The sequence below is a fragment of the Orbicella franksi genome, chromosome 7 (assembly GCF_964199315.1).
Source record: "Orbicella franksi chromosome 7, jaOrbFran1.1, whole genome shotgun sequence".
NCBI classification, from domain to species: domain Eukaryota; kingdom Metazoa; phylum Cnidaria; class Anthozoa; order Scleractinia; family Merulinidae; genus Orbicella; species Orbicella franksi.
In genome coordinates this window covers 16,804,092-16,816,509 of record NC_138151.1, presented here as the reverse complement: position 1 = coordinate 16,816,509, position 12,418 = coordinate 16,804,092, and the positions used below count along the sequence as shown (strand labels likewise).

General features: G+C 40.8%; 3 protein-coding genes across 4 annotated transcripts in view; all 3 read left to right on the top strand.

The window, feature by feature from the left end:
• Positions 1-12,418, top strand: part of LOC145493030 (uncharacterized) — an 84,211-nt gene that overhangs the window by 51,994 nt on the left and 19,799 nt on the right. The window lies entirely within an intron of this gene.
• Positions 1,023-12,418, top strand: part of LOC145493021 (soma ferritin-like) — a 58,205-nt gene continuing 46,809 nt past the window's right edge. The window contains exons 1-5 of the mRNA XM_081472426.1: positions 1,023-1,313; positions 1,975-2,067; positions 3,202-3,255; positions 4,219-4,344; positions 5,534-6,072. Of these exons, the coding sequence (XP_081328552.1) occupies positions 1,266-1,313; positions 1,975-2,067; positions 3,202-3,255; positions 4,219-4,344; positions 5,534-5,689 (477 nt within the window). The 5' untranslated portion in view covers positions 1,023-1,265 and the 3' untranslated portion in view covers positions 5,690-6,072. The remainder of the gene's footprint in view (positions 1,314-1,974; positions 2,068-3,201; positions 3,256-4,218; positions 4,345-5,533; positions 6,073-12,418) is intronic.
• LOC145493020 (soma ferritin-like) lies at positions 6,667-11,954 on the top strand. 2 transcript variants are annotated; one of them, XM_081472425.1, is made up of 5 exons: positions 6,667-6,873; positions 6,956-7,048; positions 7,142-7,195; positions 9,118-9,243; positions 10,201-10,757. In XM_081472425.1, the coding sequence occupies exons 1-5, from the start codon at positions 6,775-6,777 to the stop codon at positions 10,339-10,341; spliced, it is 513 nt and encodes a 170-aa protein (XP_081328551.1). In that variant the 5' UTR covers positions 6,667-6,774; the 3' UTR covers positions 10,342-10,757. The 2 variants fall into 2 exon arrangements, with proteins under 2 accessions (XP_081328551.1, XP_081328550.1); XM_081472424.1 differs by lacking the exon at positions 10,201-10,757 and adding an exon at positions 11,637-11,954 and having other exon boundaries at positions 6,669-6,873.

Sequence of the window (12,418 nt, the reverse complement as noted above, 5' to 3'; positions counted from 1 at the left end):
AGAGCTATAATTTTTTCTGAAGGGGCTTAGATGATTTATGTAAGTTACTTACATTACTTAGTTGCTATTTTGATTATATGGGTACCAGCATCCGCCATCTCAATACCTAGGAACACATCAGTTACAGCTGTAAATATGGCCGCCGTTACGAACAACACATCGCAAATCAAAATACCCCCGCGCACTTTTTTCACAGATCGTGCACAACACTACAAACACGTTAAATCCCAAGAATATGGCGTGAAGATTAACGACATATTTTTTGTGATTTTCGCAAAAATCTCCAAGTAACTTAAATCTAATGACAAAATGAAAAACATACCTGGTTTGGATGCAAAATTGCAAGCGCTGTTTCACTTTACGAGTAACATTTTACATCGTTTACGCTGGTCTTCAACCGCCATCTTCAAAACACGTGAGGCTCCCTCTTTTCTGGTAATTATCGAATAGAGTTATGGGTAAATTACCCGAGTATAATCGAACAAATAACGAGCAAAGCGAAGTGAATACGAAAATTCCCGGTTTTTGAAATGGCCGCCATGTTGTGACGTCACATGGTTATCAAATCTGATAACGATCCCGGACTGGTCAAGGTGTTTTGGTATTTGTCACTTTTGTTACGTGAATGGCTCAGGTGAGCTCATTTCTTGTTTGGTAACAATTTTCTAGCTGGCTTTACAACATTCAACATGATAACATTTGATATCAATTTTTTTTAATTATCGTCATTTTTTTTTTTTCATGTTTTTTTTTATTTTTCTTTTGTCCGCCGTCCGTCATCCGCCGTCCGTCATCCGCCGTCCGCCATCCGCCGTCCGCTTCCGCCGTCCGCATCCTCGTTTTACACAGTCCCTTATTTTCAGGCTTTCTCCAATGTAAAGGTAACTTTGTACGCGGCCAAAATAACTCAAGCAATTTCACAACGTCAGTTTTAGCGAGTGGAAACGTAACGGCTTGCGTGAGAGCTGTGCATGCGTACGTCAGTTTAAACACCATGTGATCATGTGATACAGAATATAGACAAACCTCAGAGCCATGCATATGAAGTGGCCATTCTTGCTGCGGTATAAATATCATTCATTTATAAGAATTTAACGGTATAGCACTCTCTCGCATTTTGCTTGAGTTTTGCGCTATTAACGAAATGCATTTACAAGCAGACAGTGTAGTTATGTTTTCTTTGCCTCGCAGGAGATCGGACTGAACAAGTTCCATTACCTCGCGCCAGTGATCTGTTTAGTGCAGATTTGGAAGGCGAGATCAACATGCAAATCAACAGGGAACTTTTTATCCACTACACTTTCCTTTCCATGGTAAGTTGTCGATCTCGTCACTCGGCACACATTGATCTCTACAAATCTCTTATCTCCCTCTTCGCTCCAACTCCGTCTACTTTTCCCCTTTGCGGGATTTAACCTTAATTTTCTTAGAGCGATCAAACATCTAAATACCCTATGATTGTGTAAACAAACTCCTACAATATCGTGACATTAAAGTGAAATCTGCTGAGCAGCACATTTCTGTAGTGCGTTACATACGCTGGGCACTTTGGGCCTTTTTGCTGATTCACACCTCTACCTGATACACTTGGGAAATGAGGTGCTGAAAAGAATACAAATCATCATTGCATTATACCCTTTACTGAGGGTTCCGGATCGATTCTAGCACCGACAAAGCCAACCTGACTGGTGCTCATTAGAGTGAGACTGAAATCATCAATATCAGCTCAGGAATATTGTTTTTTTGTTTTTTTTTGTACATCTAAATTCTCACAACTGGTACAAAAATATAAATGACAAGAGTAAGAAGAATTTGCATTTGTTAACTAATTGCATGGGACTCCAGGGTTGAAAATTTAAACAATATTTGTTTCTGGCCTGCTCAAACATTCACGATATCGGACGTAATAAATTTTGCTTTTCTATTTTCTAACCTCCGTAATCAATAATCTGTCGTTTCTTTTCATTATTACAGGCGTTTCATTTTTATCGTGACGACATCAACCTTCCCGGCTTTCATAAATACTTCAAATTAGCTGCTCGTGAAAGGATGAAGCATGCACACATGGTGAGAGACTGCTGAACATAATGGCACTAAAAGCATTCCCGGGCCAGAACTATTCGTTATGAGTTAGCTCTTCGTTTCGCCGACCAAATGGACAAACGACACAACAGCGTGGGTGTAATCCGCAAGAGTGCAACTAAACGAGAAATAAGATCATTGGGCTAACTGCAAGGTTTAGGGACTTTGGCACAGGCCAAAATATGGTGCCTTACATTACAGGACTCTATCGTATGCGGCTTCAGGGAGCTCCATTGATTGGCATGGAAATTGAGCTCTCTCTTCGCTCATTCTTTTTTGAGGGGACTAACTGAGCGAATAGAGAGCTCAGTTTTCCAAGCAATGGAGCTTCCTGAATCATACAATGAAGTCCTGTAAAGCACGGTATTTTGGCCTAGATAAAAGACAGAGTTGTCTTCATTGTGAAGTACCCTAGCTAATTTCGCGGGGAAAAAATTCAGATTACAAATTGTCAATCGTAACATAACATTTATTAGAATCCATCAAATATTTTCGTTTGTGCGCGATTGGTCTAAACCCGTCAGGTGACTGAATACGCCCCAGCGAAAACTGGGGAATATACGAGTGATTCCCCAATTTTCAAATCTGCGCGTGTTGCGAAAAAGATTTGAAGGATAATAAACACAATAGCCTCCATTTAGCATGAAATATGCTCGGATACTGACATGTCTTTGGACATTATATATTTGTTCCTCAAAGCTCAAACTATTCGCTTCTCGGAACAGATATAATGCCCGCGAACAAATATCCGAGCGTATTTTGGCGCCAAATGGATCGAGGCTATTGTTTATCTGTTTAAGCAGTCAGCGATATAAACTGGTTTGGAAATCATCATTGTCTAAGAATGTGTTTCTTCCGAACAGTCCTTCGTGGGCTCAGGTAAAGCGGAGAGATCATCACACTACCAACACAACGATTACTTGCAGGTAGTATTGGCTCGTCAGCTCTTCCATGAATCAGTGTCTCTACGTCTCAAGCATGATCAGAGTCTCAACGTCTCAAGTACTTTTTGTACTACCGATTTTCAAAATAAGCTAATGAACGTGTCAATTTTTAAAGGACACTGAGGCGTAATGGAGGGTAAAATAGAATGACTGTTTTTTCTTTGTTATAAAATAGTTCATGGAATACTTGCTCAAGCGAGGAGGCCGTCTGAAGTTGAACCCAGTTATGGTGAGCAAAATATAGGCCGTTTATAACAGCTGTAGGAACTCTTGACCGCGTAGCGGCAAACTCGCGGATTCTGCCCTATAGCCTGCTAGGGAGGCACTAGAATCCTAGCTTGCAATCAGGCTCTCGCTCAGATCGTGCTTTGCGACACGTGCAAAGAAGCTGTGAAAGACAAGTGGACAAGCGAAGCGACTCCTCTCTTGTGTGGCTTCGCCTTGTGTCGCAGCGTCTGATCGAGAGCCTGAGAGCCTAGTAGAATCACGAGACGTCACAGGGCACTGACAACAACACACCACGACGGCAACGGCAGCGGGAACGTCCCCAAACAGCTGTGCACGTTCGTAACAAATTTTAATACATTTCTTTGCCATCCTCTGCTGGACAAGAACGTAAAATAGCCAAGTTCTGAGGAACGCGAACGACGACGGCTAATTTTTTTTATTTCTATTTGGAATTGAACGATGTCATTGCATATTTAACCTGAGCACGTTTTCAAAATCATTGGCATACTGAACAGATCTAGACAATTTCGCTCGGCTGGTAAAATATAAATTCATTTTTGACTAGGGGTCGTCCTCGGCGTCGCCATCGTCGCTGCTTAAACTCCCCAATGTTTAGCCTCGGGCGGGAGGGCGGCGTAAATTGTCCCACGTTGATTTTTCAATTTTTTCTTATGAGTAAACAGCGTTTATTTAAACTTCAGTGTTGAAGCCTTTTGACTTTTCCAAGAATTTACAATGGAAAATTTTGGTGTGCTAATTGTTTGGTCACGTTACTTGCAGCTTTATAAGTACACTGTAGTTTGTTGGGATTTCATGAAATTCTTTGATCAGTTACAAAATTCTGAAATTGTAAACGTCCATATTAGTTTGATCTAATTGGTGGAATGCATATGCGATATAACTGTTGTCAAGTTGTAAATGATGATGGTTTAGCTACCAGTGCAATCACGTGTGTATTTTCTAGACTCCTTGTCGTCATCACTGGGGCCCAGGGCTCTCCGCGCTGGAAGACGCCTTAGCCTTACAAAAAGAAATTTTCAGCTCATTGACGAGATTGCACGCTTTAGCTGATGAGAAAAAGGATTCTCAGGTTGGTCATGGACTCTCTGACTTTCCACGGCGGACATTCTAATATCATGCATTGTATCGCATGATATGGTGGAAGTAATAAAAATACAGTCGAACCTCAGGCTGCGACCACCTCTGCCCCCCAACCCTCCCCCGCTTCACTAAGCGACCGCCTCTCCTCAGCGACCAGTTTTTAAAAATACCTTAAAGTTTCTAAGTCAAATCACTATATTTGGAACCTCTTGTAAGCGACCACCTCTCGTGAGCGACCGCGACCACTTTCAGAGCCAAAAGTTTGAAATTTTCTGAACCTCCCTTAAGGGGCCACTTGACAGATAATAGAGTAGAAATTGGATAATATGGTGTTGTAACATTATCGCATTCCTGGGTAATACGAGAGACCGAAAATTCTCAATGGGAAGTACTAGATATTTTTTCGAATGACTTTTCACATGAACTTAACATTTAAAATGTGCGTTTCTGTAGTTACCATGTGCTAACGATGCAAAAATTTGACCCAATATGGTCTAAGCTCTCGTGAGAGACCACCTGCGGCAGGCGACCACTGGCACCTCAGCTTGACTCTTTGGGTGGTCGCTTACGGGCGGTTCGACTGTATGTGGAAACCACTTTAACTTGCAGCCCATGCTTTCGCATGATATCTGCTGTAAGCCACTGTTGCTTCTCTTGGAATTGTTTAAGATCGCACACAACAGCCAGACATGTTACGACGACGTGAAGCAGGAACAAGCTAAAGCCCTTCGTGTGTAGGCATGGCACTCATGTTACAGAGGCAGTGCGCAAGCTGTTGTGCAAGAAGCTGTTATTGGTTCATTTCTGTGTTGTAGCGAGGACAGTTTGCATACGATGCGACATTGAAAACTGAGGTCAGGCAGCCGCTGCTTCTGCTTGGGAAGTCAAACTAGTTGAATTTCATGCAGTCCGGGCGACGGAACTTTTTCGCCAAAACGGGCATGTAACACGAGGAAAACAGTCGCTGCAACATGTTCCCGCTTCACCAACATGTCCCCTAGTGTTAGCCTGCGAACAGGCTCCCGGCGAGGACGGAAAAAAATTTCGGCGAGCGCGAAACAGAAGAATTCGGAGACCGGGAGCCTGTTCGCAGGCTACCTAGTACCTAGTGTCCGTGTGCCCACCCACAGCATCATATACACTTAAAAAAATCATTCTTTTTTTTTTTTTACGGACAGATGGCGGATTTCATCGAAGCTAACTTCTTTACTGTGCAGACGCATCGTATTAAGCAGCTGGCTGATTACGTCATGACTCTTGGACGGATTGGCGCGGGGTCCTTGGGCGAGTACCATTTCGACAAGTTCACCCTAAGAGATTGTGGAGACAACTAACTTATGAAATAGTTTTAGTCACATGATTGACTTGCCAGTCACTGCTTGCGCGCAGTATCAAGAAACAAAATGGAACTGCACTGGATTACATGTAAAGCGTACAGCATGTGAAATAAAGATTTCAGGAAAAAAGAATAAAAATACAGTCGAACCTCCGGTTGCGATCACCTCTCGTAAGCGACCACCTCTCCTCAGCGACCAGTATTCCAAAATGGCAAAAAAATTCGGAGTCAAATCACTATATTTGGAACCTCTTGTAAGCGACCACCTCTCGTAAGCGTCCCGCAACCACTTTTAGAGCTAAAAGTTTGAAATTTTCTTTTGCTTTTTACCTCCCGTAAACGACCACTTGACAGATAATAGAGCGGAAACTGGGTAATAAGGTGTTGTAACATTGTATTCATGGTAGTACAAGAGTTGGAAATTTTTCAATGGAAAGTACCAGATTTTTTCTCGCATTTGAGTTGTCGCAAGAATAAAACATTTAAAACATGGGGAAAGTCTCTGCAGTTTCAATATGTTAATGGAGCGAAATTGTGACCTTAGCTCTCGTAAACGACCAGGCTTAACATTTTGGGTGGTCGCTTACGGGATCAAGTATTTCCCTACCGCCCCACCGTACCGTGACTGGTGAGAAGTCAAGTCAATTAACCCCTTACCACCCCTCCCCACCGTCCACAGCTTATATTCAAACGCGTAATTCCCAGGATTTTCTTCGAATTTGGTTGTCAAAATTATATTATTTTTCATTTTATCTTTTGATTTATGATCCTTTTGTGCATGTACGGTTGTGCTTATTCACATTGCATTACGTAGTATTTTTGGCTAATTTTAGCTGCGGTCATTACGCAGCAGATTTTCTGTTCACGTGTTCGGTGACGACAATCATTAAAGCCAAATTAACCAATCAGCTCTTGACATCTTTTGTATCACGTGAATCACGTGATGAGGGAGGTAATAACCTTCGATTCTTGCACCATGCGCCATTTTGGATTGTTTCGCTTCAACAGTGATTGAACGAGGCAGTAGTTCCACCAAGATTTTTACGTCGTATCTTACCGATCTCTACACCTTTAACGACCAAGATGTCTCAGTGCCGTCAGAACTACCATGAAGAGTGCGAGGCTGGTATAAACAAGCAAATCAACCTCGAGTTGTACGCTAGTTACGTGTACATGTCCATGGTAGGTTTTGAAATCGCGTTTGAGCGAAACACTCTTTCCGTTGGTGAACTTGAACTAAATGCGTTCTATTCTTGCTTAAAAGGCCTATCACTTCGATCGTGATGATGTGGCGCTGCAAGGATTCCACAAGTTCATGCTGAAACAGTCGGACGAAGAACGTGGACACGCTCAAAAGGTAAAGCAAGGAAACTCGCTTGCACGCGTAGCTTCGCGTCGCCATCTTCTTTTCACCCTTGTCTTAACCTGTCTTTTTCTTTTGAAATTTTAGCTTATGAAATACCAGAATCAGCGTGGAGGTCGCATTGTGTTGCAAGACATCAAGGTAAGCAGGAATAGGGAGATCACGAACTTAGGTTACTATTTGGAAAGAAACTGGAATCGTTGTGTAAAACTCAAAACTCGTATCGCTGATCGATCTTGAATCGATTTATTGTTCTTTGTTGAGTGCTTCTGGATGTGTTGGACGTGACGAGAGACATGAAACTGATGGCAAAATGCCAGATTAAATTTGTCAATAGAAATATGCCAAGTGTAATAGTTACGTAATATTAATGAAAGTTTTTTTGTGTGTGTGAAACAGGGAGCTTAAAATGCTTGCTTACAGAAGTTGAAAATCGTATCGATGTAAAATAATAATTCTATGCTTGTAAAGCGAATTTATTTTTGCCAAGTTTTGCCAATTCTTGAAATGAAGCCAGTGTGAAGCTAGGATTGTTGCGTTGGAGAGAACGCAGTTCAAATCGCGTGTTGCATTATAATTCGAGACTTGTGTATCTATCTATCTATAGGGGGACACCGATTTGCCCCCCCCCCCTCCCCCCAAAAAAATTCTTCAGGGGCGAATGGCATCATGTCCATTCTCTTCGCGACTCCATGTGTTTATCTGCTGTTAGTGGCAAGTTGCGTATTTGAAATTTGAAGTTAGAGTTATGGCGTTAAATGACCTTGTAGCTAAGATTTATCAATGTCTGCACGAAATGTGTACGACTTTTGGGACAAACACAAAGGTGCAGTTCGGCTGCCTGATGTCTACCGTCTTGTCTTTGACCAAAAACCAACACTGCTTTGTGCGGAATAAATCGATGGAGGAAATGTGTCGTTTCACTTTGCTGGCTTTGATTTCTGTGCGCAAAATATATTACTTTAACTTACCGAGTTGTGTAGCTTGGCAGATGGCCATGATTCGTGGTTATAGAACCATCTTACTGAGTTGTCTAGCTCGTTATAGCGGGTTGAATAAATGGAAACAGAAGCAGCACATTTAACTAGAGAGTGTTGGTACGTAAGCAAACACCTAGTAAGAATGTTCAGCTAATTAAATGGCTTAGTGAATAACAGTTTATTTATTTTACATGAATGTAAATGATTATGTTGTTCTGGTCCCCTTTAGTCTCAGGTCATTGAAAATGAATTAAAAGCAACAAACAAAACTTGGCACAGACGCAGAGCCTGAATTATGAAATTGTGCAAACCAAACCAAATTTCCCTTTGGGCAAACAAGAAGATTTTCATGAATGCAAATCAACTGGGAGCTTTAAAATTGCCTACAGGCCAGAGTTTAAGCTTGTTCTTTTGTTTATGTTTGGAATTCATAATGAGTTTACGTCAAAACATGAAATTTTGAAGGCCTACTATGTTTGCGAGTCTATGGAAACTGGTGCCGTCACGCAACGTTGTGAACAACAAATCGGCCATCATAGTCTATACCGGGGACCTCTTCACTGGCGTGGACTTTGACACTATATCTGTCTGTGTACAACATTGGTTGTTCATGAAAAATGTTGATTTAAGCGATAGACAAAGGTTGAAAGTCAGCTAGTTAAGTCATTTAAGGTGTATATATGAAAGTGATGGTGTCGAACGCACTCATGACCTTTGATTACTACTAGTTTTAAAATTAAATCACGGTTGAGTTGTCACATTAGCCGTCATGACGTTTAAGAGTAACTTGCCAGTGACATGTATCATAAAACTGACAACTCTTTGATTTTGTACATTACTCTACGGAATTTATGACTTAAGTGTGTAATAATTTGAGGAAAAAGCCTTTATTCGTGTTTTTGTGCTGTTCAGGGTAGAAATATCTATTCAAGTTCATGCACTGTACATACCAGTTCTTGCGTGATCTTTGCCCCCCCCCTTCTTGCCCCCCCCCCCCCCCCCCCCCCGTTTTTGAACACACAGTAAGTGTTGTTCTTAAAATGGTGTGAAAACGCTCAATACTGATTTTATTTTCCTCTACAGAAACCAGAGAATGATGACTGGGGATCCGGACTGGAAGCATGCCAGGCGGCATTGGACTTGGAGAAGCACGTTAATCAAGCCTTGCTTGATCTGCACAAAGTGGCTGACACTAATAATGATCCTCAGGTAAAGGGTTAAATTTTAAGCAGTTCCTTGTATGTTTGCTAGGGTGGGTGCAAAAGCAAAAGGGGAAGTCAGTGATAAAATAGTTAGCTACCTGAACCATTTGATTTCTAAACACCTACCACGCAGCCTTCTTGTGGACCCGTAATGAGAAATTTGTGAAGCCATGGTATGTGGTTAAAGCATTCTGTAATAGCTATTTCTTTCTGCTTTGCTTATGCTGGGAAACTTCACACTTGTTAGATTCTGGCTGGTGCTGAAGGCAGGTCACTTCAGTTTGAAAGCACTCGCTAGAAGCTGTAGATCTCTGAATCAGTAGGAACACTGAACCAGCACAAGGTTTTGAGGAATTGATAGCATAGGCAAGAGAATTTACATATTGATAATTAAAATAAGCAAGTGATTTTCCTTTTTTCTTTCTCACGGTATTTCCTAAAAGAAATAATAATCAGTTTCCCTGTATTTATATAAGTTTTAGAAAGACTCGTGGAAGTTTCCAAGAACTCAAAAAGTTGTGGAAATACTTGCCTGTGGCTTTTGTTCCCCTGCATATGCCATTCTCTCAAACTTCCCCTGGTGTTTCTATAGCTTGATAGATATAGACCTTATTAGCGATACGGTGGCCATTTTAAATTCCGTTGTTTGAAAGTGCCATTATTGGATGCTCAGGGGGGCAAATTAGTATGTATTTGCCCCCTAAACATCTAATAATAATTATTTAGAACAATGGAATTCAAAATGGCCACCGTATCAGTAAAAAGGTCTATAATGGTGTTCATTTGAAGGAAATGAGTGAAACTTCAGTGCGTGTCAACTTGAGCAACTCGAAAATTGTAATTTTGAAAACTGTTTCTAGTAATATTGCTAAACAGTGTTCAAGCAATAAGGTGTGGAATTGGTGAAACTTCTTTTATTGACCAAAATAACAAGAACAATGCTGTGAATCCTTCCCTGTTGTAGATGTCAGACTTCCTTGATGAATTCCTGACTGAGCAAGTTGAATCCATCAAGGAGATATCAGAACTTGTGTCAAACCTGAAACGAGTTGGACCAGGACTTGGAGAATTTCAGTTTGACAAACATACTTTCGATAGTAATTAAGTTCCGGCTCCAGTTAGGTTCAATAAAGTACATCTGAATAAAAGCTCATCGAGGCTAATCTGTCACATTATGACAACTTGGATATATATGAGACGTGAAACTGCTGAAAACAGAAACAATCCAGAAGTTGTGTCATCGTTGTTAACTTTTTTCCTTTTTTTCATCTTCATTTCATTTGACTGTTTTGTTTAGTTAAGACATGAATGTTCGTTCATATATTCACATATCTACATTACATCACATATTCCCTTGTACTCTTCTGTTTTGTTGTGCTCAGTTTTGAAGTGTTTGCTTTGAGAAGGATTGACAAGCAAAGAATGCCTATATCATATTGGTTTTATTATTTCCTTGTTCACTTGTAATCACTATGCTTATTTTGTTGTAATGCTGAAAATAAAACTGGACGTGTCAGAAAATTGCCTGTCTGCTTGCATTCTTTAGCTTAGCTCTGTCTTCTTGCTGTTACTGGTGTGATTTTGAATGATCTTAGGCACGCTTTGGCGCACACATGCTGGACATCATAAACAATTTGGTCTGGGTGCCATATGTTATCATCAATGCTATGTCCTTCACATAAATTGATGTTATGTTGGATATTGTGCCCTATTTCTATTATATGCCACCTATACAGTATGTTAAGCAGCATATTTTGATCTTGATCATGTAATTATAAAACAGTTGTTCCATGAAACAATTAGCAATGGTATTCCCAAGGGATACATTGAGAACATTTGTTTTGGGTTACAATCTGTCTACAGTAGGGAAGGACTGCTGGTGTACAATTTTCAGGCTACCACTGTGTATATTAGAACTAAAACTTATAGGAGTTCACAAAATTACGTAATTATACACAATGCAGTATTGGCTCTTATTGGAAACAAACTGGCCAATTCTTTTAAGTCCAACCTTGTTGAAGTGGAGGCGTAGTGGCCTCATGGTTAGTGCATTTGTCTCCGGATCGAGCGGTCCGGGCTTGAGCCCTGGCCAGGGACGTTGTGTGTAATCTTTGGCAAGACACTTTACCCTCACAGTGCCTCTCTCCACTCAGGTGTATAACTGGGTACCCGTGAGTTAAATGCCGGGGGTAACCTTGCATTGAACTAGCATCCCAACCAGGGAATTAAAATACTCCTAGTCGCATCATGCTACAGAAACTGGGATAAGCTCGCGCCTAATGGGCCACTTGGCTCATATGCAATCCTAGTGAACCTTGCCCAAGATTTTTGAACTAGTCTTCAATTTACACTAAACTCTGCAAGTAAGTCCAACCATCCTCTTTGTTATTTCTTGGCTAGATGATGGACTTCATCGAGGAAAATTTCCTTGAGGAGCAAGTAGAATCCATCAAGGAGTTCTCTGATTTTGTCACCAACTTGAAGCGTGTTGGCCCCGGACTGGGTGAATACCAGTTTGACAAGCTGACCTTGCAAGATGAGGACTAGAGGCTGTCAGCCATTACGTGTTTCTCTTCAACCTGATGGGCTTAAGACTTAAACATCTGATTTAACAGGACTGGGACTTTAGATTTTAAATTTTTAGTTGTTTTGTTTGGATTGTCTACTTTCTTTCTGTTATTTTATTTTATTTTTTTTCAAAGTAAAAAATGTTACTTTCTGTCTGAAGTATGGTTGTGAGGATTTCTGGAGGTTGAAGTGTTAACCTTGAAATTAATGTACTGAATAACAGTAGACAATATTAGCCCAGGTGTGTCAAAAAGGTTGAACATTAAAGGAAAAAAAATTGCAAAAGTCTTCTTGTTGATTATTAGCATTAATATACAGTGGTGTGTAACATGTACATGTACCTGGCTTATTTTTTCTGCGGTTTTTGCAGTGGAAATGAAAAATTTGCAGAGATCAGAGCAGGCTTACATTCTAGTCTTGTAGCTTCTTGGCATGGATTCCTCATGGCTACGCCACCCCCACTCTTGCTCCAACGCACAGGCTATTGATAGCCCTCTAACACAACACGAAATTAGTTCAGCAGTAAGTTAGTGTAAGATACAGGGGAATCTTTGTTTACAGTGTTTGTGTCATTAGCATAGTTTCTGATCAAGCTACAAAAATATTTCTTCTGA

What these genes read in the sequence shown, in the direction of transcription:
- LOC145493020 (XM_081472424.1), top strand. Translation starts at nt 6,775, where the DNA reads ATGTCTCAGTGCCGTCAGAACTACCATGAAGAGTGCGAGGCTGGTATA. An exon ending in AACGTGGACACGCTCAAAAG is followed by an intron (nt 7,049 to 7,141) that starts GTAAAGCAAGGA and finishes TTGAAATTTTAG; the next exon opens with CTTATGAAATACCAGAATCA. An exon ending in ACACTAATAATGATCCTCAG is followed by an intron (nt 9,244 to 11,636) that starts GTAAAGGGTTAA and finishes TTTCTTGGCTAG; the next exon opens with ATGATGGACTTCATCGAGGA.